This window comes from Panthera onca, chromosome D2, assembly GCF_046562875.1.
Source record: "Panthera onca isolate mPanOnc1 chromosome D2, mPanOnc1 haplotype 2, whole genome shotgun sequence".
Taxonomy (NCBI): Eukaryota; Metazoa; Chordata; class Mammalia; order Carnivora; family Felidae; genus Panthera; species Panthera onca.
In genome coordinates, this window is record NC_138349.1 from 41,374,133 (window position 1) to 41,401,377 (window position 27,245).

The following is a 27,245-nucleotide window of genomic DNA, read 5'->3' on the forward strand; positions in this document are numbered from 1 at the left end:
CTTGGATATGCAAATGCATGACCAGTAAGCAGCCAGCATCCCAGGATCCGTTCTTAACCGGACCTTTTGTGGCTGTTGGTGGTGGGTGGTATTTTTTTAATTTTTTGAGTGGCTTGGCAAAGATTGTGCCCTTCTTTGGCACACGGCAGACGGGGGATTCTGTCCGGAGAGTTGGGGGAGGAGAAATTTGTGGACTGATTTGCACAAAGAGCCCAAGTTTTCTGGAAGGAATGAGATGGTTACACCAACACAGTGTTTTCACACTTTTTTGACAGCAAGAAATAAACATTACATCCCACCCCAGGAACCAGGCAAAGGTTTCAAAAAACGGTGCTGTTCCCACATGCAGTGCCCAATGGCATTTTGTTTTAAGTAGGCTTCATGCCCAGCATGGGACCCAACTCAGAGAGTTGAACTCAAAACTCTGAAATCAAGGCCTGAGCTGAGATCAAGAATCAGACACTTAGGCAACTGAGCCACCCAGGCAGCTCTGGTATTTTTAAGTCCATGTGATTTTATCTCATTTTTTAAAGTACTGGTCAAGACCTGCTGAGTTGATTTCATGACCCCCTAATAGGTTGAGTCCATAGTCTGAAAAATACTTCTTGGTTTTGGAATTCAGATCTGTTGGGTGGACCAAGGCCTGGCTGCAGGAAGGGTTCTGAGGCCTAGGAAGGAGAGGCCTTGAGGGTAGTGAGCTCCACCCAGGACTGAGTAACTGGGGAGGTGAGGAACAGTGGTCCCGGGGAGTTAGCAGTTACTGGAACTGGCTTTGACCCAGCCATCTGAGACCTACTGGTCCCTGAAAGGTGTGTGTGTGTGTGTGTGTGTGTGTGTATGATCTGAAAGAAGAGGTCTGTAGAAGCTGGAGGAGTCTCCCCAAGCAGGAGGTCATGTGCCAGAGGTCCTGTGTGTCTCGGGAGAGACTTGGCAGACCTGTCTCTCCCCATGGGGGCATTTCTCTGGTGCCAGCAGCCCATCCCCACGGGGCTGTAATCTCCTTGCCACCCCTACAGCCAGCTTGGGAGGGGACTGCCCCACGCCCACCGTCCTGGGGCAGCCTGGCACCCTGTGGGAGTGACCAGGTAAGGGAATCCAGTCACACCCCAGAGGCCCTGCCTTATCTGCAGGGAGCCCTCCAGGCTGCACAGAACACTGAGGCCTGTGTGGAACACTCCGGAGGAGCTGCTGAGTGGCCCTTAAGTGGCCCTTTGGAGATGCAAAACTCTGGGACATAGGGACTCTACCCATCCCAGCATCTATTCCTGAGATGCATGGTCAATGCCAGCTTCTGCTCAGCAGCCCGATGGGCATCGGGATGGCCTGGACACTTATCCGCCAAAATGAGAAATGGGAAGCCCAGTCGTCCTGCGTTTTCTCCTTCCACAACTAGGTGGCAGCAGCAAGCGCAAGTACTCCACCCCCTTCCCAAGGGCTCTGCATCCCCCTCTCCCTCCTCAGGGGTAAAATTCTCCCAGTCCAGCCCCCCCACCTGCCCAGCACCCCATCCTCTAAGAAAGGGAAAGCTGTTGGGCACTGAATATGTGTGAAATTCTTTTCTCAGAGCCCCAGTTAATCCTCACAGCCCTTCAGGACCTTCTGCCCCATTCGTGGCCCCCATTGAAGGACTGAGGGTCTTCCAAGATGTTGGAAGTTGGAAGTCAGATCAGACGGCTTTGGCACCCGTTTCAGTATGGTGGCAAAATACAAAATCGCCTGACTGCCTCTCATGGCACCTCATCTTCTGAGCCCCAGGGGTTCAGCCAAACCTGTTTCCTTTTCCTGTGGCCTTGCAAACGGACTGTTCCCCAGCCTCCCCACCAGTAAGACAGGTCACATGACTGAACTCAGGACAATGGAATGTAGGTGGGAGTGCCGATATAGGCTGCTCTCAGCCCCTAAAATCCCGAGGTCTCCCTGCCCCCTATCCCCTCTTCCGACAAGAGGAGAAGATCCAGAGGACACCGAGGTCCTAGAAGGAACCTGGGTCTCCAAATGACCATATGGAGCAGAGACCCCTCCCCCTCTGCCTCTCATGTGTCTCTGCTTGGGATGGTGACCAGCGCAAGAAAGAGTGTTCACAGGGTTAAGACACTGACATTTTGCAGTTGTTTGGTCCAGTAGCAAACATGAATTACCCGATTAATGTGCTCCTTTTCTGATCTGCAACTTGGGGTTCTCAGCACTCATTCTCAAGGTTGTTGTGTCAGTGATGCACATTGTATGTAAATCGCCAAACCTAGGGGCTGGCGCGCTGAAAACAGTCGAAGGCTCACCCGCTGAGGCCCCTCCCCTGCACTGCTGATGAGGCCCCTCCCCTGCACTGTCAGCAGCAGCGAGAGCAGCAGGGATGACAGCAGCAAGGAGGGCTAGTTAACCCCCAGCTGACAGTGCCTTGCCTCTGGCCAGGCAGACCAGACCCCAGGTGGGCCAGTTCATGATGGAGGGTGTCATCTTCTGTAGCATGTGTGGATGCTAGGAGCCTTCTGGGGTGCACAGGTCATGCCGATGCAAATGCTTTGTCTACTGGAGGTTTGCCTCAACTGTGGAGACACACACACCATCAAGGGACGATCTGTAAATGGGATGCTGAGCTAAGGGGATCACACACACTGGAAGTGACAGGTGAGAGTCCCACCGGAGACAGACACCTCAGTTCAAATCCTGTCTCTCCCACTTACTAGCCGTGGGACCCCAGGTAAATCACGTAGCATCTCAGTGCCTTGGTTTACCCATCAGTAAAATAGGAATGTAATAGGATTCTTGTGGAGATGGAGTTAATATATGTAGAATGCTCACAGCAGTGCTTGGCATACAGTAGGTGCTCAATATGTGTTGCTCTTCTTACCGAAGCAAGTATCCCACTTGGTGCCTCCTGGTCAAGCAGTTGAGACCATCTTCCTCCCCCAAGTGCATGGAGAGGCCTGATGCCACAGTCTGCCTTGAGGAGTAGGTGCTACAGCTGTCCAGGCCCCTGGCCAGGGAGCAGGAGCCCTCACGGCCATGGCTGTGGCCTCCTGCTCTTTCCCATGCTGCATTTCTCCTGGGGGCGGGAGAGGAAAGGAAGGCAGAAAGAGCAGGTGGGGGCAGGGGTGGGGGTGAGACTCCAGGAAAAGACAATGGGCTTTGTAAAATCCCTCTCTGGGCAGTCTGGCCAAGTTCAATGGCTTCAGGCCACATGAACAGCAAGAAAAATGTGGCCCAGGAATTTCTCCCCAACGATTCCCCTTGTCTTTCTCTGTGGGAATTTGGAGCTGCAGACACATTCCTTCCATGAAAAACGTCCACGGCAGCCGAAGACCCATTGGCCAGAGCTGGGGAACCCAGCTGGCCATGCACCTCTGGGGCCCTGCCCCCAGTGCCCCGCTCCCTGAGGAGTGGGCAGACAAATGTGCGGGACAATGGGCTCTCTCTGGCAGACTTCAGAGCCTGCTCTGTCAGGGACTGACTTCTCCCCAGCACCGCACAGCCCTCTTAAGAGGGGTCCAGACAGTGTGTGCAGCTGCTCTTTCCCAGTCTGTCATGCAGAAGTGGAAACTAGTCACCTTGGACAGAATTGCCACCTCTTAGAGATGGGAATTCACTTTTTTCTAAGCCAAGTACTTCCCAACTTAATAGGAAGCCATTTCCCAATGCTCTAAAATTCTTTTAAAACAGAGGGCTGCAAACTACATAAACCCACAGGCCAAATATGGCTTACCACCTGCTTTTGCAAATAAAGTTTTATTGAAACACAGCCACACCCATTCATTTATGTACTGTCTATGGCCAATCTCATGCTATAAGGACAGAGTTGGGTAGCTACTATGAAGGCCATATGGCATGCAAAGTTTAAATATGTTTATGATCTATCCCTTATAAGAAGTTTACTGACTCTTGGTTTAAAGTAGAATATATTACACTCACTTATTCACTTATACTCCTATGTTATTCCACAAAGGATTGGAAACGGCTTCTAATGGGAACACTTAAAATAAAATGAAGGTAACAAAATAGTAATAATTTAAAAAATTAAGGACCAACGAAAATGCAAATAAAAGTAGAAAAACAGAGGCACTTGGCTGGCTCAGTTGGTTGAGCATGCAGCTCTTGATCTTGGGGCGGTGAATTTGAGCCCCATGTTGGGGTTGGCGTTTACTTTTAAAAAAGTAGAAAAGCAAAATCAGGACACAAAAGCACAGATGTGATGCCTACTTTAGGGCCTTCATACTTGCCAAAGCCAAACTTTAAATTTTCCCTGAGCTTCCTGGCAGTGAAAGGAAAAAGAGAAATGGAAGTCTCATTAAAAGAAAGGAAAAAGCAGACCAGTCCTTATGGAATCCACAGCCTTTTCTAGCACAAAGCAGTATGGACCTGCTTCAAACGTACTTTACCTTTCCCAGAGTCATATGCTTCATTTAAAAAAATTTTTTTTTACGTTTATTCATTTTTGAGAGACAGAGAGAGACAGAGTATGAGTAGGGGAGGGGCAGAGAGAAAGGGAGACACAGAATTCAAAGGAGGCTCCAGGCTCTGATCTCTCAGCACAGAGCCTGACATGGGGTTTGAACTCACGAATCACGAGTTCATGACCTCAGCCGAAGTCAGATGCCTAACCGACTCAGCCATCCAGGTGCCCCCCACATACTTCATTTTTAAAAAAAGAAACCAGAACAATGAGTCTGCAAAGTGAATAGTAACGGCAGTGCTGTTGATGAGGGATAATATGGGAAGAGGGGTGCTACTTAACATGTTTAACTGGCTTTTTACATCCAAATCAGTTGGCTTCTGTGCACTGTGATAATAGAGCACAAAACATATTTTGAGATACAGGGTGAGCAGTTGCCTTTCTGCTTATCCTTTCTGTAGGTCTATTTCAGAGCAAAAGCAGAAATGGACCAGAGGCAGCCCCAACTTGTCACAACATAACCTCTCAGTGCCTGGCACAAAGCAGGCCCTCAAGAAATGCTTGATGTGGGGTGGGTCTAGCTTCTCGGGACCTTCGATTTCCCATGAAAAATGAGGAAATAGTACTAAAACTGTAAAGCTTTTCCAATTCCAGAATGTCTGCGAGTCTTGGTGGCGTCCATACGTGTGTGCACTCTGGATTTGGGGCAGAATCCTAACACAGATCAGAACTATGATAGGAGGAGAGGACGAGAGGAGGAGGTGGCCCGGGTGCAGACCCTCACCTCCAGGAGGCAGGGGACAGGGGGCTGGTCATGAGGAAGGTGACCTGTGGTGACCAGACTGCCCGATTCCAGGGCAGGCTCTCCCGCCCACCAGCTGTGTGACTCTGAGTGCTCATGTGGCCTGAGCAGGTGTCTACATCCTGTCCTGTAAAAGGAGTGTGCTGACATCTCACCGTCACCGGGCTGTCGTGGACAAAAAATGAGACACCAGTGCCGGAGTGAGGGAGGTTTGGGGCACGCGGTCTACAAAGTGACTTTGTCTTCAAGGAGTCCCCTCTACCAGGTGCCAGGGCTGCCAGAAAGTGTCCCTGACACTAACAGATGTCCCTGACATTGCTAACAGAGCAATGAGCCTCATGTGGCTCTCCTGCCAGACGCGGTGGAGCCCTCCACCAGGGGTTGTTTTTTCCATCCATGTCTCGCCTTAGATCTAGAGGGCACTGAATTCAACACCAAGTGTGGTCCCTTCTCCCTCCAAAATATCTCCCAGAGAGTCATTAAGAGCTCAGGCTCCGAAGCAAGACAGGCTAAGTCCCAATCTGAGCTCAGACACTAATTAGCTGGGTGACCTAGTGGAAATTACTTTACCTCTCTGTGCCTCAGGGTCCTTCTCCTTAACGTGGAAATAAGGATGATACCTAACACATAGGACTGCTCTGAATTTTAATAGAATGTGAAGCAATTAGTCCGGCACGCGGTCACAGCCAGGCGGTGTTGGCTATATTAAAATTATCTATAATTCCCCATGTTTCCGTTGTTTTACTGCATAACAAACTACCCCCAAGGCTAGTGACTTAAAACCTCTTATTTGCTCGCTATCCTACAGTATAGGCAGGGCTCAGCAGGCCCAGCTCGTCTTTGCTCTATGTGTATCACCTGGAGATCCGCTTCTGGGGCGGCCTCACTCACATGGCTGGAGGAGGAGGTTTCTGGCCTTGGACTCGTTTCTCCGTGTGGTCTCCTTGCATTGCTAGGCTGGGCTTCCTGGAGCATCCTCAGGGCAGTCCTCAACCCGGTCACAAGGGGAAGACAACAGCAGAAGTTGCCAAGCCTTCTGAGGATTTACACCCAGGACTGGCCCAGAGTCACTGTTGTCACTTGATGGTTAAAGCAGGTCATAGGGCAGTCCAGATTCGAGGGGACGGGAGCACGCAGGCGTGAGAACTGAGAAGTGTGGTTCAGGGGGGCCACCCTGCTGGCACACGTCCCACCTGCTCTCCCTCTCTCCCCTGCTGTGTTCGAGCCCTGCAGCTCTCAGGCTTCTGCCTTTTGCTTCGGAGTTTCCCCCTGCTCCTGGTCGCCCCTGCCCAGTCCCTACTTCGGCCCAGCGCCAGGCTGATCAGTCAGAATCACAGGCTGCATCATATTCCCCTACCCCAAATGCCCTGCTGCACTTTCCCACCCCAGACCCTAGGTCCTCAACACGATAGCACCACCCGTTGGGAGGACCACTCTTATGTCATCCCCTGAGGAGCTGGTCTCTTCCTCATGTCTCAATGCCCTTCTCAACAACCTTTGTTCTGTAGAGCCCTTCCTGAACCACCACCCCCCCCCCCCCCAGAGCCAGGTCACTGTCCCCTGCAGACCTTCCAGGGTGTCATCTTGGCCTCCCCAGAGCTCAGGGCCTGGTATTTTGTCTTGGTATTCTCAGGTATTCATTATGTTCAGTCATTGTTTGGTACGTGGATGGATGGATGGATACATGGATGCATGGATGAATGAATGATCATTGTGGCCCCTCAGAGCTATACCTGGGACTAAGATGCCGTGACCCCAGTTTTGTCCTTCCCCTGAGCTGCCCAAGGCTGGACTCACACCTTGAGATGGTACCATGAGGGTACCTTGGGTACGTCAAATCATGGAGGAGCATCCAGCCCCCTACAGAGAGGTATGAGGGCCAGGTCCTGAGTCTCCTAAGCAAATCCTTGAATGGCCTGGGGCATATCTGGAACCTGGAGCCCAGGCTGCAATAAAGCCAGGATCCCAGCGGCAGCAGCCGTCCTAGAAACAGCCCATATCCTTACTACCAAACTTTGAAATGGAATAAAGCAGTAGAAGGTGGGGGTCTGGGTGGATGAGGGTAGCCCCAGTCCCACGGAGTCTTTGTCCTCCAAATCTGGCATCCGACCCTCCTTCCCAGAGCCCACTGCACTCACTTGAAACCCACTTCCTGATTCTGGCTCTGCTTCCCTATAATGTGCAGGATGTTGGCCTTGCAGCTCAGAAAGATGTCTCAGAGCCTCCTACTATTCTGACTAGTCTTCTGGAGTGGGGTGGCTTGAGCTCATCTGGAGCCTTGTACCACTGAGTGATCCTGATGTTTTGGCTCAATTCAAAATGGTTTGAGGTCATGATCAATTCAGGGGGCAGAGCTATATTCAAGGAGCTTGATTTTTCAGGCAAATTCCATGCTTAGCATATGCTTTTCCAGTTGCTGCCCATGACTCTATGCTTAACTGAGGAAATGCCATCCATACATCCATCTGCCCACCCACCTACACATCCATCCATCCATCCATCCATCCACCTATCCATCCACCCATCTACCTATCCATCCATCCATCCACCCACCCACCTATCCATCCATCCATCCATCCATCCACCTATCCATCCATCCATCCACCTATCCATCCACCCATCTACCTATCCATCCATCCATCTACCCACCCACCTATCCATCCATCCATCCATCCATCCATCCATCCACCTATCCATCCATCCATCCACCTATCCATCCACCCATCTACCTATCCATCCATCCATCCACCCACCCACCCATCTATTCATCCATCCATCCATCCATCCATCCATCTATCCATCCTTCCAACCATCCATCCAACCATCCATTTTGTCTCTACCACTTATCACTTCACTGGACTTGGGCAGTTTCTTCACCTCCCTGAACTTTTGTTTCTTCCTCTATAAGTTGAATGTAATGGCATCTACCTCATACAATTGTGCTGTGGTGAACTGTGATATTAACACTAGAGAATTGCCTGGCACCTGGTAGGAAGCACAGAGTGAATGTTATTTTTTCTTCCCTTTTCAAGAATAGACATATAACTAGAAAACTATAAAAAGACAATGTATCATCAGGAACTGAAGTGTGTGAAACCAAAGGCAAGAACACTAGAAACTCTTGCCTGGCTTTCTGTCTCCTGAAACTGCCCTGGGAGTTGATATTTAAAGCCACTTTGAAAAGTCGAGTATCCAAAATATATTTGAACGGTTCAATGGGGATGCTGACCTTCTATAATAGGCTCATTTGAAATGATCCTGCTTTGCTACTTCCTCTTAGAAAGATAAACAAGTAGCCCACAATGGCCGCTGTGATGTTTTCTTTTAAATCTTGCTTTCCAAATGTAGGACTTGGCCGCTGGACAATCACCCGGGGGCTCGCTCCCCGCACATGCTCTCCCTGAATGCAGGGAGCTCTAGCTTGGAATTCCTGGGGCCTCATTAAGCCCGCTGTGACTAAGTGATCTTGCCTGGTGCTAAAACTGTTTAAAATGACTTGGCAGCAGCCAGAAGTCAGGTCTCTCTGTTTTTTCTCAGTTACTCCCTCTTTGTAACCCCCCGCCTACATGTCATGAAGTAAAAACATCTTTCTTTCCGGATCTGGTGCAGGACAACCTTTCTCTCTCCCTGAAAAAGCCTCATCCTAGTCTTTCTGGAGATTAAGGAAAGGGAGGCAGAAATCTGCCCCTTTGTTAATCTCTCCTTTGAATAAGATTTAATTCCTGGGAAAACCTCGTCTCCACTCCAAGTCATTCTTTCCTCCCTTCCTCCCCCCACCCCATTTAACTCTTCTGCCCCAGGCCACAGGCAGCCTCTGCCACTGCTCTCCTGGACCACCTCTGTTTTCCCAAAACGGGATGGGGGTGGGGTGGAAGGGAGAAAATCCCAGTCAAGCCAAGGCCATCAGCAGTTCACCACAGCTCCGTTTCGGGGGCAGGAACTGATCCCAGGAACTGAAGGGCTGAGAAAGAAATTAGTATTTTATTACACATTATGTAAATATGCCTCTCTCTTTAAAAATTAGACCATCAAAATGCTAAAGTCTTTTGACACCATCTTTCAATCTGTTCTTGTCACTCACTCTCTCCCCAGAGGGAACCACTCTTTTTTTCTAGGCCCAAGCACCTAGAGCAGTGCCAGGCACAGAGCCTAGATCTCTAACAGTGTTCTGTAGGTGTGTTTTTATGCAAGTGCTATGAATCCACAGATCTCAAACATTAGGTCCAGCTCCCTATTTTTTAAAAAAATGTTTTAAATGTTTATTTACTTTTGAGAGAGGGGGGGGGAGGGGCAGAGAGAGAGAGGGAGACACAGAATCTGAATTGGGCTCCAGGCTCTGAGCTGTCAGCACAGAGCCCGACGCGGGTCTCGAACCCACAAACTGGGAGATTATGACCTGAGCTGAAGTCGGATGCTTAACTGACTGAGCCACCCAGGTACCCCTAGTTCCCTATTTTGATATAGTATTTCATTTCATGAAAATACCAGTGTATTTGATAATCCCTTTACCAATGAATATTTTGTTGGTTTCAATTTTTGGCAATTGCAAACAAGGGTGCAATGAGTGGTCCTGCAAAGGATTTCTTGGGCATGTGGGCAAGCATTTCTGGGGGGTGCATGCTGCAAAATGGGACTGCTAGGCCCAGGGTGTTAAGCATTTTTAGTTTTGTTTTTAATTTTTAAAAAATGTTTATTTTTGAGAGACAGAGAGAGAGAGAGAGAACGCGCAAATGGGGAAGGGGGAGAGAGAGAGGACACAGAATCAGTCTGAACCAGGCTCCAGGCTTTGAGCAATCAGCACGGAGCCTGTCGCCGGGCTGGGACCAACTAACCATGAGATCATGACCTGAGCCGAAGTCGATTGCTCAACCAACCGAGCCACCCAGGTGCCCCAGCATTTTGAGTTTTCATAAACAGCTCACGTGTTACTTTCCAAAGTCATTGCACCAAAAGCACCCGTTTGCCTACATCCTCACCAATACTTGAAGATGACAGTTCACGTTTATAAGGCATTTAGCGACCTGCTGGCTGTGTTCTTTATGTATGTATAGTAAATATCTAAATATCTATTCAGGGGCGCCTGGGCGGCTCAGTCAGTTAAGCGGCCGACTTAGGCTCAGGTCACGATCTCGCCGTCGGTCCGTGAGTTCGAGCCCCGCGTCAGGCTCTGTGCTGACTGCTCAGAGCCTGGAGCCTGTTTCAGATTCTGTATCTCCCTCTCTCTCTGCCCCTCCCCCGTTCATGCTCTGTCTCTCTCTGTCTCAAGAATAAATAAACGGTAAAAAAAAAAAAATCTATTCATAGATCCATGGATAGATTATATCAGCTCATTTAATCCTCAGAAAGGTCCAGTGGAGAGGTTCTACTATCCTCTCCGTCTGTAGACCCGGGAGCTGAGCACGAAATGTTTAAGTAACTTGATACCATCAAACCTTTCATCTGCGCAAAATGACACCTAAACCGATGTCACTTCCCTCACTTTTCAGGTGAAGAAACAAGTCTCAGAAGGGAAGTGCTTTATCAAAGTCACCTGGTCCAGCCCAGCCAGGTTTGGGGGTAGCCTGGGCAAGCACGCTTTTACTGCTACTGCAGTTGTAGAGTTCAGGTGAGCTGGGTAAATGAGAGCCTCCTCTGAGTGACCCGTGAGGTGACTGCTTAGAGGACGCAGCGGGAGGGAGGCGAGGCACCCTTCCTTCCCGCCCGCGCGGCGCAGAAGTCAGGCCGGCGCGCCCCCCACCCCTCGCTTGGCTCCCGGCGTGCGGAGGAGGGAGCGGGAGACGGCTCGGGCTCGCACCGCGCCCCCTGGCGGCCCCTCGTGAGCGTGCAGCCCGACGCCCCAGGAGAGTAACGGGCCGCGGGGAGGGCGCCGGAGAGGGCAGGGAGCCGGCGCGGGGCCGCCCCGGCGCGCGGAGATAAAAGCGGGCTGGCGGCTCGGCCGGCGCAATCTGCGCGTTCTCCTATTGATTAGCAGCGTCTGCCCGGAGGCCGGGATGCCCGCGGCGCGGGGCCGGGACGGAGCGTGAGAGCCGGGGAGTGGCCAGCCCGGCGGCCCCGCGCGCAGCCCCGCGCCTGGCTGGGCATAGCCCGCGGGCCAGACCTCGGCCGCGCCGGCCCGCCAGCCGGGCCGGCGGCGGGCGGCGCGGCGGGCAGCGGAGCCGAACGCCTGGCGCGGGGGCTGCCATGGGGCTGTGCTGCTGCAAGGACTGGAGGGGACACCTGCCGGCGCCCAAAGGTAACTCTTGGGCGCGCACGTGCGCCGCGGGCTGGGGACCTCCGCGCTCGGGAGCGGGGCGCGCGCCGCGGGCTCTCTCCAGCTACTGCTGGGGGGTGCCAGACCCGCTTCGGGGGCTTGTCCGCCACTTCTCCGGGGCCGCCCGCTACCTGCCTCAGCCCGGGAAAGGGTTCAGATGTGGGTGCAACTCCCCGAGAGTCCCCGAACTTCGGAGAGTGCGTCCAGGGGCTCCTCTGGCTCCGCGGAGCCCGGCTGGGGCCTGGGGTCGGGGCCCAAGGCGGGAGGGGAGCCGAGCGGAGGGGGAGCGCCCGCACTCACGGTCCGCCAGGTCCAAGGCTGGGGCGGAGGAGCCCCCGGCGCCCGGCCCCACCCCCAGGTCCTCCGCCTTGGGAGCCCCGCCCCCCGCCGGCGTTGCCTCTGCGGCTTAACCGCCTCGAGAGGGGCATCCGTTCTGCTCGCCCGCCTCTGTCACAAACTTGGACCGAGGGGCCCTGACTCAGAGTTTTACAAAAGTCGCGGCGAAACGTGCGAGGGGAGCTGCTTGTGGAATGCAGCAAGCTTGCAGAGGGCTCCACGCCGAGAAGCTGGCTGTGGAGCCGGCTGCAGCCAGAGGTCTGGCCTCCTTCGGGCAGTGGCCCTTCCGGCTTTTAACCCTTGACTGACTGAACCGATCCTGTTGATTGTCAGAAACGGTGGTGCGTCGCTTTACTGCTGCGCTTCCCAGACTCACTTTACCCTAAACCTCACCTGACCCCCTCCCCCGCCTGCAGCTCATTAAACGTGCAGATCCCCGGGCCCCACCTGAGCTGCCGGATAGGCTTTGGGGAAAGGCCTGGGAAGCTGTGTGTTTAAGGACTTCCCCAATTGACTGCCTTGAGCAGGTGAGTTGGGATGCCTTGCCTGTGAACAATGAGGTCAGTGTAGACTTTTCCAGAATGGGCCCCAGGTTACCAGTACCTTGAAAATTATATTCTGGATCCAGATGAAGGTATGACTGTGTCAAGAAGCTTGAGGAACTCTTGTCCAGGTGATAATGATGCCCACCAATGTACAGGTTTGTTAAAAAAGTTTGAGATAGCTTATAACATGTAAAATAAACATTAAAAAAAAATGAACAGGATTCACATTTAAACAGGACTGATAGAGCAAAGAGAGAAAAGAGACTAGTTGATCTAGCCATAAGATACTATCTGTGGTTGAGCCTTTCTGCAGCCAAAACTAAATAGGAATTGTGACTAGCTGCATGGTTCTCATTGCCCAGGGCAACAGTTTTCTTAGCATTTGATTTGGAAAAGAAAAAAAAGCATTTTGCAGGTGGGGCTTCAAGGCTGGAGGGAGGGGACTGAAAGTGAGTGAGTCTTGATGGTTCCAGTAGCCAGGACGGTGGGAGGACTCGGAGGGCAGGGTTTTGCTTCCTGCTGGCTGAGGGCAGGTCAGAGCAGAGCAAGAAGGATTTCGCTGGGGGCTGGCAGGATTGGAGCAGCTTTGGTCCTTCCTGACCCTTCTCAGTAAACAGGGCCAGGGGTGGAGCCTGGGTCCCAGAAGCAAGGGTAGGTTTGCAGGGCATTGGTTTGCAGGTATTGGTAGGGAGGGTACAGAGTCAATTAGCAGTCCTAGAAGGGGGCCAGGGGCATCTCCTGCTAGCTTTGTCTTCTGGGGCTGTGGATGCCCAGGCTACACCCGTCCAGGTGAGGAACAGGTCTGGTGTAGGAATGTTCCTCAACCGGCACCCCCACCCACCCACCCATCCCAAGGCCCAGCTGGCCCCAGCAACCTGGGAGCAGAGACCCAGTCTGAAGAGTCCACATGGTCCCGCAGCCCATGTGAGTTAGCAAAGCTGGCCGAGTCTGGAGTGAGAGCGGGTAGGGGCCACCGTGACGCCGGAACGTGCATGCCCTGTCCAGAGCGGGTGGCCGGCCAGCCACTGCCAGGCAGGAAGGATTTTCTGTGGTTCAAGGAAGGCAGATATTTGGGTTTTTAAATGTAAAATCTCCACAAATGTTTAGATGTTGTTGCCTCATTTAACAAATGTTGATGTTTGGACCATTGTTCAGAACGAGTTCTGCCTGAAACAGGGACCGGGGGGTGGGGGGGATGGTTCCTTAGGCAGATAACCTTAGAAATCATGGGTTCTTGGAAGGTTTTTCACTGCCAGACTTCTCAGAGCTTTTAACACATTGGTGCAATTCTGTACCTCCAAGTTGGGTGGATAGCAGGTACAGTTCCAAACCTGTACCCGGGGAATCTGCCTTTCACGGAGCATCTCACAGCACCCGTGTCTTTGGACACACTTTGAGAAAATGCTGCCTTAGACGTTAAACTGATTTCAGTTGTCACAGCAGGGACACGGCACATCTGTTTCCGAGGGGTGTGTTGTGTGTTTCGCCGCTGCCCCTACCTGAGTAGGAAGCTCTCTGACTTTCCAGACTAGAAACGTGTAATAGGTATTTCATTTAAGAAAAGATCGGAAGAGAGTCCATTAGTTCCTCCGTGACTTAAAATTTCCCAAGATGAGAGCTGTTGTTAATGGGTTGCGTTCTTGGCTCTTTCTGAAACAAAACTTTTAGGACAGAATATTTGACTGTGTTATCCCTGTGTGAAAGTATACTTGACAAAGCAGGAAAGCTCAGGTGATCGATCCCATGAAGAGGGCAGCAGAAATCCAGCAAGTGCCAGAGACACGAGGGTGGATCTCTTCATCGCGCCTTCCTGTCACAGCCTGGCACTCCCCACCCCCCCCCCCCCCAGGAGACACCTGCCCTCTCACTAGTTGCAGGGCTGCAGGTGGGCAGCATGGACCTGAGGAGGGACAGCTGCAGGTGGTTTTCGGGCATCATATGCAGTGGCCCTAATCGCGCTTACTGACGCACGCAGGACAGATCACTGCAAATGGGGCATTCCTGGGTCCTGGGTGCTCCTGAAGAGGCCGAGAGGTCAGTGAGTGCGATCTGATGCATAGAGAAGGATTACCCCTCCTCCAAGCAGGGGGCACATGTACTTGATCTGAACTCTGGGAACACTCCGATTGCATTGTTTCTAGGCAGGGTTTCCGGACGTTCCTGCCATGTGGCGCTCTATGGTGGGTCTGTTGAATGGCAAGTTTCATTTTCTTCTACTTTGCCATGTGGGCAAAGGCCAAGACTTAGAGAAGGAAGTGGTTCAGGAGCGCGGCCTTGAGGCAGCTTTCGTTCGAGGTTAGGGAGGGGCCATGAGCAGACCGGTGGGCCCCTAAGACCTCAGCCCCCAAATCACCCCTCCTGCTGGTCTCAGCGTTGGGAGCCCTCCTCTGTCTTCCAGGATCTTGCCCCCTGTCAGGTCTCCTCTCTCCCCAACACCCTCATCTTTCCTTCTGTTGGCTCCTTGTCCACCTACAAACCTGCCCAAGTTACTCATCAGAACATTTTTTAAAAACCAACCTCTTGTCCCCATGTGCACCACAAGCCCTGGCCTTGTCTCTTCTCTATCACCGGTTCTCCAGTAGGGGTTGGCCTTCCTGCCTCCTCCTTCTCCTCTTATCCCTGCTATCCATGCTGGACCTGGTGAACTCTGAGCACCTGGGGGGCTGCCCCACGCCCCGCCTCTGTCCACCTCCTGGCCCACAGGGGCTGCCCCTGCCCAGCCCTCTATCTCTTTTCTGCCCTGTTCCCTTTAATGCACCAAGTTCAGCTGGGAATTCTGTTTCATCTTCAGAGCTCTGTCTACAAGTCCCAGAAATCTCATGCAGGGCCCTGATAATTGTGCTCACCTTTAAGCAATCAGCACCCTTAATCCTTTACCCCCACACCCCTGCAGTGGCCATCTCCAGTCTGCAAATCCCGAACTCCGCCGGAGTCCTGGGCACTCACCTGCCTCTTCTCATGGTGTTCTGGCTTCCAGCCTGCCTGCTGCTTCATTTCCCATCATCAAAGGCTGACAGCTCCTGTGATCCCGCCCAAGGCAGTGTCCCCATCCCTGTTCCCGTGGCCACCGTGATGCCTGTGCAGACCCTCAGCATCTTGCCCGCACTGGCTTCCGGGCTGGTCATCTGGGGTTCATCCTTGCTCTTTCTAGTCCACTGCCCAGGCCAGCACCCCGTGCACAGCTCCTGTCACACTACGTCCCTCCTCAAACTCTGCCTCGGCCCCGGAGTGCTTACAGAAGAAAGCCCAGCTTCTTAGCCTTGCTGGCTTTGCACGTGCCCCACCCCTCCCCGACACAAGACCTGGACCCCTCTTGTCCCTGCATACCCCACACCTACTCACAGAGCCTTTAGTCAGGCCTGAGAAGGGTCAACCACGGGGAAGGTGGGCCGTACCTGGAGCCGCCTCTGAGCCCCTGGCCCACAGGCCCTGTTCATTTCATTCTTTCCAGTGCCCTGTTGGTCTGGGCCTGTCACCTCTGGGATCTGACACTGTGCTCTGCAGAGAACCTGTGCTCGCTGCATGGAGTAGAGATGGAGGAGACTGTCCTGTTCACCTTTGCGTGTTGTTGTTGCCCGACTTCCAGGGGAGCCCAGGGGAAATCCTGCTGGGAGTCCAGCCCCACTCCAAGTATCACTCAGCTGTGCTAGAGTGAGGCGCAGGGTGTGGACTCTGTGCCCCTTTTCTGATGGACAGAGGGCTTGTCGGGGCTCCTTTCGGCCTGGGTGCAGAGGCCCCTGGGCCAGGCTGGGCACCATGCAGATGGGCAGGCAGAGGTGTGCCCTGTCCCGGAGGGAGGCATGGCTGTCACTGGGTGGAAGGGATAGAACTGGTTCTACTGGGTAAACTCCTATAGAGCTGCTGAGCCCACCTCTTGGAGAAGGTTCCATTTTTCATAAAATCTTCCCAGATTGCTAAGAGGCAGCTGTCATCCAGGCTTCAGTCCGTCCATTTAACAGCTCTCTGTTGGGCACCCACTCTATGCCAGGCCTTGTGCCCAGCTTGAGGATAAAGAGTCGGGGACGGTGCACCTCTGCCTCCCCTCCCCCGTATGCTCACAGCCTGGCTGGCTGGAGACCCAGGAAACAGGGACGCTGCAGACTGAGAAGATACGCAGGGAGAGCAGTGAGCCTAGGTGCCCCGGGTGGGCTGGGGGCTGGGGGCTGGGGTCCCACCCAGCCTGGCAGTTCAGAGAATGCCCAGAGCAGCTGATGCCTGAGCCGAGTCTGGACAGAGAATATAGGGAAGGGCTTTCTGGACCCCAGAGATGTGCCAGGGCCCAGGCATTCGGGGACTGCAGGGTCGGCCAGCAGAGGGTTTCCTGCCTCCCCGCAGCTCCCTTGCTTCTTGCTGCCTACTCCTGGACCCACACAAGCAGATGCTTCTCCGCTCACTTCTGCCCCCCGCCCCCCCGCTTGGCCCTCTTGCTGGCAAACCATTCAGAGTGACGATTTTTTTCAACCCAGGCCTGGCTCCGTGCGCCAGACCTGCTTGACGCCTCCATTGGGCTCCCCTGGACCGGAGAGTGGCCAAAGCTTATCAGGCTAAATTGAACTCTTGATTTTGTGCTTCTGCTCTGATTTGCTGTCACCAGCTCCTGCCAGTTCTGAGTCCCTCTGCCTGTGTCCTTCCCAGGCCAGATCCCTGGTCCCAGCCACCCGTATGCTGCCCGGACTACTCCACTGGCCTCCTGTCCCCAGCGCGTTCCCCAGCAGCAGGCAGTGTCTGCTCAGGGTGCCTGCAGGATCTCATTGTTGCCTCCTTACAAATGCTCACTCAGTGACTGCAGTGACGTTAACAGAGAGCTTTCAATGCTGCTCACAGGCGGCCAGTGTGGTCACACACACCCAGCCTGCCTTCCTGTCCCGTGTGCCTCTGTGTTCTCTCCACCTCTGGCATCGCCCAGGCACTTCCCTGCCTGGAGTCACCTTGCACCTGCTTTTGACCTGGGGACCCCAGCATTTCCTGGGAGCCTGTCCCTGACCCCTGTTACTTGCTCACTTGCTAGCCTGTCCTTTCACTTTAAAACCTATCACAGTGTGTAAATACACACGCCAGTTTGTAAAATGAGCCAGAAGCTCCCTGAAGGCAGGGCAGAGCTGTGTCTTTTGCTCACTTCTCAGAAGGCTGGCAGAAGCCAGACTGTGTGGGAGCCAACCTTGAAGATGGTGGAGACCTCGCCAGGACAGACATGAGGCCAGAATGACCTGTCAGAAGGTTAGGGCCTCCTGCTCCAGGGTTGCGCTCAGGGACCAGAACCCTAAGGCCTTTGGTCTGTAGCTCAGAGTCTGCATGGGTCCCCCTCTGTTTCCAAGGAGTGTCCCTCTTTGTTACCTCTTTCCCATTCAAGTGTTCTGGGCAGCAGCCCTGTGGGTTTTTCGGAGAGGGAACCAGCCTTAGGCAGAGGATTTGGTTCCATTTCCTAACCAGGGGATCCCAGGCCACCCCTCACCTCTCTGAGCCTCTCCATCCCCACCTGTAAATGGGGACAGGCTAACTTCAAAGGTTGTCAGAAGGCTGTTGATAGTTCTTTTAGCTGGGTTACCACTTAGAACCTCAGTTTCCTCATCTGTAAAAAGGGAAATAGGTAAGACTAGATGATCTCTAAGGTCGTGTCCACTTATACCTCAGGCTGTTGTCCGAGGAAGCTCAGAACTGCTCCGTGTTCCTAGCAACAAAGCATTAAGAAGGGCACATGCCTCTTCCTTCCTGCACAGAGAAGGGCTCAGCTGGTGATTAGCTAGCTGGGGACACAGGGCGTGGGGATTTGATACTGCAAGGATAGATCAGCAGCCTCCCCCTTGGGCAAAGTTCATGAGCAGGTGTGTTTAACCAGCACACACCCATGACCAACAGTGCTGGCCTCAGAGGAGAACCGGTCCTGGGGAGCCAGAAGTCTCTGACCTTGGCCATTAGGACAGCAAGCCTCCCTGAGAGCTGAAGAGTCCCAAGTCCTGAAGAGAGAGGGGAAGAACATGCCTGGAGCTGTGTTTTCTTGTCTTGTTAGCCTGCAGGCCCTTGTACCTGTAAGGGGGCTCTCCTTCGGGAATGCTGGGACCAAAATCCAGAGCATCCAAATGAAGTGAATCCCTGAAGTAGTTGTCTTCTCCTACCTGCTCCAACCCAGCTAGGTGGCTGATGCACGTTCTGCCTGAATTACAACTTTTGCTGGACTCTTCCCCCAAATATCCTATCACTACCCTCTTTTTTTTGAAACAGCTCTAATTGAGACGTATTTCACGTATCATAGAATTCATCCTTTCAGACTGTACAACTCAATGGGTGTTAATATATTCACAGAGTTGTGCAATCATTACCATCATCTAATTTTAGAACATTTTCATTACCCCCCAAAATGAACCCTATATCCGTGAGCAGTCACTCCCCATTCCCAAGACAATCCTCCCCCCACTTTTCCTATTGCCCAAACAACCGCTAAATTGCTTTTATACAATATAAGGCCTTTTGTGATTGGCTTGTTTAACTTATCATAGTGTTTCCAAGGTTCGTCTCTGTTGTAGCACACATCAGTACTTCATTCTGTTTTATGGCTAAATACAGTCCCTGGAGTGAGTGGACCACATTTTGTTTATCCGCTCATCAGTTGATGAGCATTAGTGTTTTGCTAGTATTTTGTGGAGGATTTTTGTTTGTGTGTTCATAAGGAATGTTGTGTATAGTTTTCTTGCAGTGTCCTTGTTTTTATCAAAAGAGGAATACTGGCTGCACAGGAGCTGGGGACCCTGCCCTTGTCTTTTCTGTTTCTTGGAAAAGTTTGTCAACAGTTGGTATTAATACCTTAAATATTTGATGGAGTTTACCCATGAAACTGTCTGTTATTAATTGGGGGGGCGGGGAATATTTAAGTTATTAATTCAGTCTTTTGTTAAATAAAGGCCTATTTAGGTTTTTGGTTTCTTCTTATGTCAGTTTTGGTAGTTTATGCCTTTCCAGGAATTTGTCTATTTCATCCAACTTACTCCATGTTATTCCCTTATGATCCTTTTTATTTCTGTAAGGTTGACAGTGATGCCTTCTGTTTCATTCCTGATTTTAGTAATTGGAGTCTTCTCCCCACCCCCCCCTTTTTTTTTTTTTTTGGTTAGTCCAGCTAAGTTTGTCAAATGTGGTGATCTTTTCAACGAACCAACTCTTGGTGGTTTTTTTTCCCCTATTGTTTTCTAGTCTTTATTTCTGGTCTAATCCTAATTATTAATTTCTAGTCTAATCTTAATTATTTCCTTCCATGTGTTTGACTTGGGTTTGGTTTGTTTTTTTTTTCTAGTTTCTGAAGGTGTAAGGTTAGGTTATTGATTTGAGATCTCTCTGCTTTTATCATGTGAGTGTTTATAGCTGTAAGTTTCCCTCTAAGCACACTGCATCCCATAAGTTTTAATATATTGTGCTTTCACTTCAACTCAAAGTGTTTTTAAAATTTCTTTTGTGATTTCTTCTTTGGTTATTTAGGGGTGAGTTGTTTAATTTCCACATTATTTGTGATTTCTGTAAATTTCTTTTCCTTATTGATTTCTAAATTTATTGCTCCTAAGCTGGTGAACATACATTCACCATTCACATTTTATTTTATTCAATCCATTTAAATGCTTAAGGATTGCTTTATGATCTAGCATATGGCCTATCCTGGAAGACCTTCCATGTGCCCTTGAGATGAGCGTGTATTCTGTTCTTGTTGGATGGGATGTTCTATGTGTATTTGTTAGGACTACTTGGTTCCATGGGTAGTTCAAGTCTTTTGTTTCCTTATTGATTTTCTGCCTACTTCTATCCATTATTGAAAATGGACTACTAAAGTCTCCAATTTTTTTAAGTTTATTTTTTTTAGTAATCTCTACACCCAATATGGGGCCCAGACTCACAACCCCAAGATCAAGAGTTGCATGCTTTTTTTTTTTCTTGTAACGTTTATTTATTTTTGAGAGAGAGAACAAGTGGGGTGGGGGGCAAAGAGAGAGGGAGACAGAGGATCTGAAGCGGGCTCCTCACTGAGAGTGGAGAGCTCAATGCAGGGCTCGAACTCACAAACTGCGAGATCATGACCTGAACCGAAGTCAGACGCTTAACCGATCGAGCCACCCAGTCACCCCCAGGAGTGGCATGCTTTTCTGACTGAGCCAGCCAGGCACCCATAAAGCCTCTAAGTATTATTGTGGATTCCCACTTCAATTCTGTCCATTTTTGCTTCAGTATTATGGAGCTCTGTTGTTAGGGTGACATGTGTTTATTTATTTATTAATGTTTATTTTTGAGAGAGAGAGAGACACACAGCATGAACGGGGGAGGGCTAGAGAAAGGGAGACACAGAATCCGAAGCAGGCTCCAGGCTCTGAGCTGTCAGCACAGGGCCCGACGCGGGGCCCGAACTCACAGACTGTGAGATCATGACCTGAGCCAAAGTCGGACGCTTGACCAACTGAGCCACCCAGGTGCCCAGGGGGGACATGTGTTTATAATTGTTGTATCTTCCTGCTAGAATGACCCTTTTATAATTATAAAATGTTCGTCTTTGTCTCTAGTAACATTTTTGTCTTAAAGTCTATTCTGTCCCATATGTGTATAGTCATTCTGGCTCCTTTTGGGTATTGTGTACATGGTCTTTTTCTGTCATTTCACTTTCTACCTGTTTGTTTTTAAATCAAAATATGTCTCTGATAGAGAGTATGTAATTTGTTTTTTAATCCATTTCCATTTAATATAATTACTGATATGATGGATTTATGTCAGCCATTTTGCTATTTGTTTTCTATATGTGCCATGTCATTTTTGTTCTATTACTGACTTCTTTTTATATACATAGATTTTTTTTGTTGTATCATTTTAATTTCCTTTTGTTTTTACAGTATTTTTTTAAAATGTTTATTCATTTTAAAGAGAGAGAGAGACAGAGTGTGAGTGGGAGAGGGGCAAAGGGAGACACAGAATCCAAAGCAAGCTCCAGGCTCTGAGCTGTCAGCACAGAGCCCGATGTGGGGCTCGAACCCACAAACTGTTACATCATGACCTGAGCCAAAGTTGGATGCTTAACCAACTGAGCCACCCAGGTGCCCCTCTTTACAGTATTTTTAAGTTACTTTCTTAGTGATTGTTCTAGGGATTACAGTCTGCTCTCTCCCCTTCCTTTGTGCCATTATTGTCATACTGATTACATCTTTTATGCATTATAAGTGCATCAGCACAATTTTATGCAGTTGTCTTTTAAATCACATAGAAGGAGGGGCACCTGGGTGACTCAGTCGGCTAAGCATCAGACTCTTGATTTCAGCTCAGGTCGTGATCTCACGGTTCGTGAATTCAAGCCCCCGTGATGGGCTTTGTGCTGGCAGTGTGGAGCCTGCTTGGGATTCCCTCTCCCTCTCTCTCTCTGCCCCTCCCCTGTTCACACTCTCTCTCTCAAAATAAATAAACTTTAAATCAGATAGAAGGAAAAAAGGCTACAAAAAATACATCTATACTATCTTTTGTATTTACCTATATAGTTACTTTTATCGGTGCTCTTTACTTCTTCGTGTAGATTTGAGTGACCATCTAATGTTCTTTTCATATTTGTCTGAAGGGTTCCCTTTGGGGCACCTGGGTAGCTCAGTTGGTTAAGCGTCTGGCTTCAGCTCAGATCATGATCTTACGGTTCGTGGGTTTGAGCCCCGCTTCAGGCTCTGTGCTGACAGCTCAGAGCCTGGAGCCTGCTTCAGATTCTGTGCCTGCTTCAGATTCTGTGTCTCCATCTGTCTCTGCCCCTCCCCTGTTCATGCTGTCTCTCTCTCTCTCAAAAATAAATAAACAGTAAGAAAATTAAAAAACAAAAAAAACAAAAAACAATGAAGGGTTCCCTTTAAAATTTCTCTGAATGCACCTCCAGTGCTCAGAGAGTTTATGACTGTCTTAGGCTTGACTCCCCCTGCTTGTGCGTAGTTGGCCAGAAGTGAGAGATTGAACACGGGGACTTCTCAGGTCTTTCCTGCTCATCGACACGGCTGTACACGTGTACGTGGGCTTCTAGATCACCGGAAGTATGTCAGGGCTTTTCAGAGCTCCTAGTGGATTTCTCCGTCCCTGGATCTTCCTTTTGGCCAGCCTTGTTTGCCCAAATCAGCTTTAGACAGCTGTAATGATAAAGAATTACCCCTAGTTGTTTTGACAAATGCCCTGGAGATAGGGCTTTTCCACAGAGTGAGTCAGGTCACATCGTGACAGTGCTATGTAAATGGGGCTTTTTCAGAGATCTGTAAGACAGATCAAGTTGCCACAGTGGGGGACTTTCTGAGATGCTAAGTCATACCAAGGTAAGGGAGCAGTTCTTCCGTCTTCTCTGGTTTAGGCCTTGTTCTTCTTTTTAAAAAATAATTTTTTTTAACATTTATTTATTTTTGAGACAGAGGGAGAGCATGAACAGGGGAGGGTCAGAGAAAGAGGGAGACACAGAATCTGAAACAGGCTCCAGGCTCTGAGCTGTCAGCACAGAGCCTGACACGGGGCTCGAACCCACGGACCGCGAGATCACGACCTGAGCCGAAGTCGGATGCTTAACCGACTGAGCCACCCAGGCGCCCCTAGGCCTTGTTCTTCTTACCTAAACTACTTGGATGTTTAGGGGGGAACTGGAGGTGAGTTAAGGTGCTTGAGGGCTTGGTTTCTGGGAGGCAGTGTGAGATGTTGGAAGCTCACGGAGCTCTGAGTTGGGCAGGCCCGGTTCTGCATTTTGGCTGTGCCACCTGCTGTCTGGACAAGTCACGTCTCTGAGCCAAAGAGGGATACTCTTGTCTGTGACTTGCAATTCTGACAAGCTCACCAACATGTCCAATAATGGAAGTGATTATTATTTACCTTGAGGCTTAGGGTGAGATTCTAAAAACTGATGAGGCCAGTGTTGCTTTGCTGAAAGGAAAGCGCTTACAACACACATAACACCCACCGTGTGCCGAACCCTGTGCTTAGTTAGCACCGGTCATGTACGAATTCACTTAATCCTCACAGTTGCCTTCAAGGGGATTCTGTTCCTTGTGTCATTTTAGAGATGGGGAAACCGAGGCATTGAGTTTCATGCCCAAGGCCGCTCAGAACCAGGAGTCCAACCCAGGCTGTCTGGCACCAGAGGCTACCCTCCCAGCCTGCACTCCGCATTGATTTCATTCACTACCACATGACCTAGAGCCAGGCACTCACTGTGACAGCTAGCTGCAGAGTACACACTAGAGAATGAAACAAAAAGCAGCACACGGCCTGCATGCACGAAACTTGGAACAGAAAGCTGGCCACCCCTGGTCACATCCAGCTTAGAAAGAGTCAAAGGTTAGTCACAAACCGGCAGCTTCTCCTTTGTGGCTTCTGCTGGGCCAGCTTCCTCTCTGAGGATCAGTCATACACAGGACCCGCCCCCCGCCCCCAGCCCCATGGAGTTCCCTTTAGGGCAGGGGCTGTGGTGTCCCTGAGCCTGGACTCTCACACTGGACCGGACCCAGGATGCTGTGCTTTGGCCCCCCTCAGTCAGCTCCCCACGCAGAGGCCCAGGAGCCAACGTGAGCGGCGGGGGTGTTCAGTCACATGGTGCCCACTGAGACCCACCGGGGCCTTGCAGGAGCAGGTTCACTTCCCCAGGTTCACTTCAATCTTTTCAGACTCAAATGAGTCCACCACAGCCAGTGATGTCACAGTGGCCGCTGCCTGCCTGTCGCATGACTGTCTCTGCAAGAACGGAGTACAAGGTGTGGATCAGGATCTGGCGTGGGGCCCTCTGCACCTGTTCGCCAGCCTCCATCTCAGACCTCCCTGAGGACGGCCCTAACCTGGCAGGTTCTCAAATTCCTTCCTGCCCAGGAGGTCTGCAGGCCTGGCCGATAATCAGATGGCACTCACCAGAAAGGCTAGGAGGTTTGTAAAACATGGAAATGCTTCCTTACCAGTCAGTGAATGGTCACTACCCCCAGCCTCCCCGGGGGCTCCGCAGTCCCCTCACTGTCTAGAACCTGAAACTTCACGCCTGGCCTAGCAGGGTAAGGCCCACCCTGTTCTGACTGGCTCTGGTCCCCTCGGAGCCTTCGTTCAGGATTTTAGACACCACCCAGTCAATGTACATCAACCACTTCTGGAGAAGAGAGCCCCTGAACTTGGGAGCAAGGAAATATCTTTGAGGTTAGGTAGTTTCCTTCATTTATTGACGAGGAGAATCAGATGGAGAGAGGTCTGGGTCACTCTCCTAGGGCACATGGCTCATTGGGACAGTGTGTGAGCCTCTTATAGGTCGGGGGTGCAAAGTAGGGGGACAGCAGGAATGGCCTTGGAGTCCAGGCACCCCAGTATCAAGTCATGACTCTCCCACATTGACCTGCGTGCCTCTGGGCCTGTGTCTGGGCTCCGGGCCTCAGTCCCACGGCTGGGAGCGCACTGCATCTCCTGCTGCCCCTGCCTGATGCAGCGACGCCGTGTAGGAAAAAGACCTGTGCAGGATCAGTGCCCGCCAGCACCAAATGCAGCCTTCCCCAGACAGCTGGGGCTATGGTGACAGCAGCACCTTCTAACTTAATGAGGTCCCAGGGCCGTGCCCAGGGCCACCTGCCTGTGAACAAGCCACTACCTGCCTTGTCCCAATTCAATGTGGGGAATAAGCAAGTTCCAGGGAAGACATCCCAGGGGAGGGTTAAGGAGAACATCCACCATTCAATACCAGGGCTCAATCGTCGGTACTTAGAGATGGAACATATGGACTCCGAGAGCGTGATCCTCAGGGATCACCTAGCCAGACTTTCTCATTTTCCAAATTAGTTTTTTCAAAAGCCCCAAAGAGAGGAAGTGACTTGTCAAAGACCACACTGCAGGTCAGTGGCCCAGTCCCTTGAGTCTGAGGTCCCCTGTACTCTTGGCTCTAGACAGGTCTTTCTCACCTCATTCTCATTTGGTCCTTATGGATTAAGTGCCCAGTTCTGTGCACAGAACTGTGCTCAGCCTCGTATAGAGAGGGTATCGCGTTTCCACCCCCCAGTGTTTAATGGAGGGAAGGGGCAGGACACAGAGGAGTTAGTCAAGGCATGGTTGAGGGTTGGGTGGCGGGGACTGATGCATGTGGGGGAACCACCCTTTCATGCCACCTCTGATGGCTGGGTGCACCGTCAACGCCTCGGCCGTGGCCCCTGCTCAGAATGTGCTGGGGGGGTCAAGGCAGGTCTGTCAAAAATGATCCTTCCTCGGGGCGCCTGGGTGGCTCCGTCGGTTAAGCATCTGACTTTGGCTCAGGTCACGATCTCAGTTTGTGAGCCCCAGCCCTACGTCAGGCTCGGTGCTGAGAGCTCAGAGCCTGCAGCCTGCTTCAGATTCTGTGTCTCCCTCTTTCTCTGCCCCTTCCCTGCTCGTGCCCTGTTTCTCTCTTTCTCAAATAAATAAACATTAAAAAGAAAATGATCCTTCCTCTGTCGTATAAGAAGGGACAGACGGGCTTAGATCTGAGCCTCTCTACTTTGCCACAGGCCCCGGCCTGCTCTGCTGCCCTGTCTTGCTCATTTGCGTCGATTCCACACTCCACAGCCCTGCTCTGATGTCTTTGTAGATTCACAGGGTCAAAAGAGATCCCTTTAGGCCTGCCCGGTTTCTCAGCTGTAGTTCAGAGATAGTTTATGTGTGGGCACGCATCTGTTAAATAAGCGGTCTTTCATTTGGGAAGGAAGTGAGGCTGACACTTGTTGAGTGCCTTTGGTACCAAGCACAGCATATTCTGCGCCTCCAAATTTTTGACCTTCGCTGTGAGAGAGGTCCGATAGCCTTGGTCTTCAAGATGGAGACCTCGAGACTGAGACGTCTCGCTATGTTTAAGCCTCTCTGAATGACCCCCAATCCCTGTTCTTTTTCTCTTCCCTCGGCTGTCTTTCAAGTCTCAAGAATGGACTCTTCTGGAAAGATTCCAGATAATAGTCCTTGGCTCCTAGGACTATGAGTCTTTGAGGTTTCTCTGGCTACCTAATAAAGTGACTTGTAATAAAAGCCTAAGGACATTCTTCCTTCCTGTGCCCCCCTCCCCTGTGACCCACAGGACATCATCAGAGCTAAGAGATCCGGGAGTAGCAGGTGCCAGAAGGTTGTTGGATCCCCTTGTTATTCAGAAAGGCTGGGGAGCTGCTCCTTCCCCATAAATTCCCAGGAAGCCGCCCATCAGAATTGGGCAATGGGGGCAGGGCCTGGGTGCGTCGCGTCTGGGGGGAAATGAGGCCATGGAGCCCCGGAAAAGGCCGGGGTCACCCAACATCCTGCCCTACCTCCCCTGTGAGGCCCCATTGTCCTCCTGGAGCTCCCAGGCTGGCCCGCCCTCGCCACTGCCGCATTCATGAGCTGGCTCTGAGGCCCATTCTGAGTTAGTGCTATTTGTAGAATCTTCTTAAAATACCACAACAGTGCCATTCACAGAGCGTCTGCACGGCGCTCGATGGCAGAGGTTGGAACAAAGCTCTGCTGTGCTCAGCATCCCGTCTGGGCCGGGCCGGAGGGCACCCCTCTGCCCCACTGATGGGGGTGCCGCGGCTCTCCCTGTCCCGGGTGCTCCCAGGTGAGGCCCCTGGGGTCCGGCACCGACTCTGGTTCACCACGCTGGCCAGGCTGGCCCGCCAAGGGAGTGCAGGCCGGCATTCAGCTCCCTGCAAATGACAGCGTGCCCTTCACAGCAGTCCCCTCCCGCCCCACTAGCCCAGCTCGGGTCAGCCACACGCGGGCTTGCTCAGTTACAGTTGGGTGGACAGATGAGAGGGCCATCAGGGAGGGAGCCGGGAGGTAACGCCTCTCTCCAGAATCGGGGCCCTGGTGTCCTCACCGTACACAGCAGGGTCCTCGTGAGCTCCACCCCGACCTCAGCTGCACCCACAGTGCATTCTCAGGAGCTCAGGACGTTAGCAGGTGTCCTGTTAGCGACGTGTTTTGTGGTACCCTGGAGGA

General features: G+C 51.5%; 1 protein-coding gene across 7 annotated transcripts in view; it reads left to right on the forward strand.

Moving 5' to 3' along the window:
- ARHGAP22 (Rho GTPase activating protein 22) overlaps window positions 1-27,245 on the forward strand; it is a 172,006-nt gene that overhangs the window by 94,044 nt on the left and 50,717 nt on the right. Inside the window, exon 1 of one of the 7 annotated variants that reach the window (XM_060642210.3) lies at window positions 11,038-11,421. The exons of 5 other annotated variants lie outside the window; for them this stretch is intronic. In XM_060642210.3, coding sequence (XP_060498193.1) covers window positions 11,370-11,421 — 52 coding nt within the window. In that variant the 5' untranslated portion in view covers window positions 11,038-11,369. Of the gene's footprint in view, window positions 1-11,037; window positions 11,422-27,245 lie in introns of those variants that run through there. One more of the 7 variants, XM_081790513.1, reaches the window with a different exon arrangement.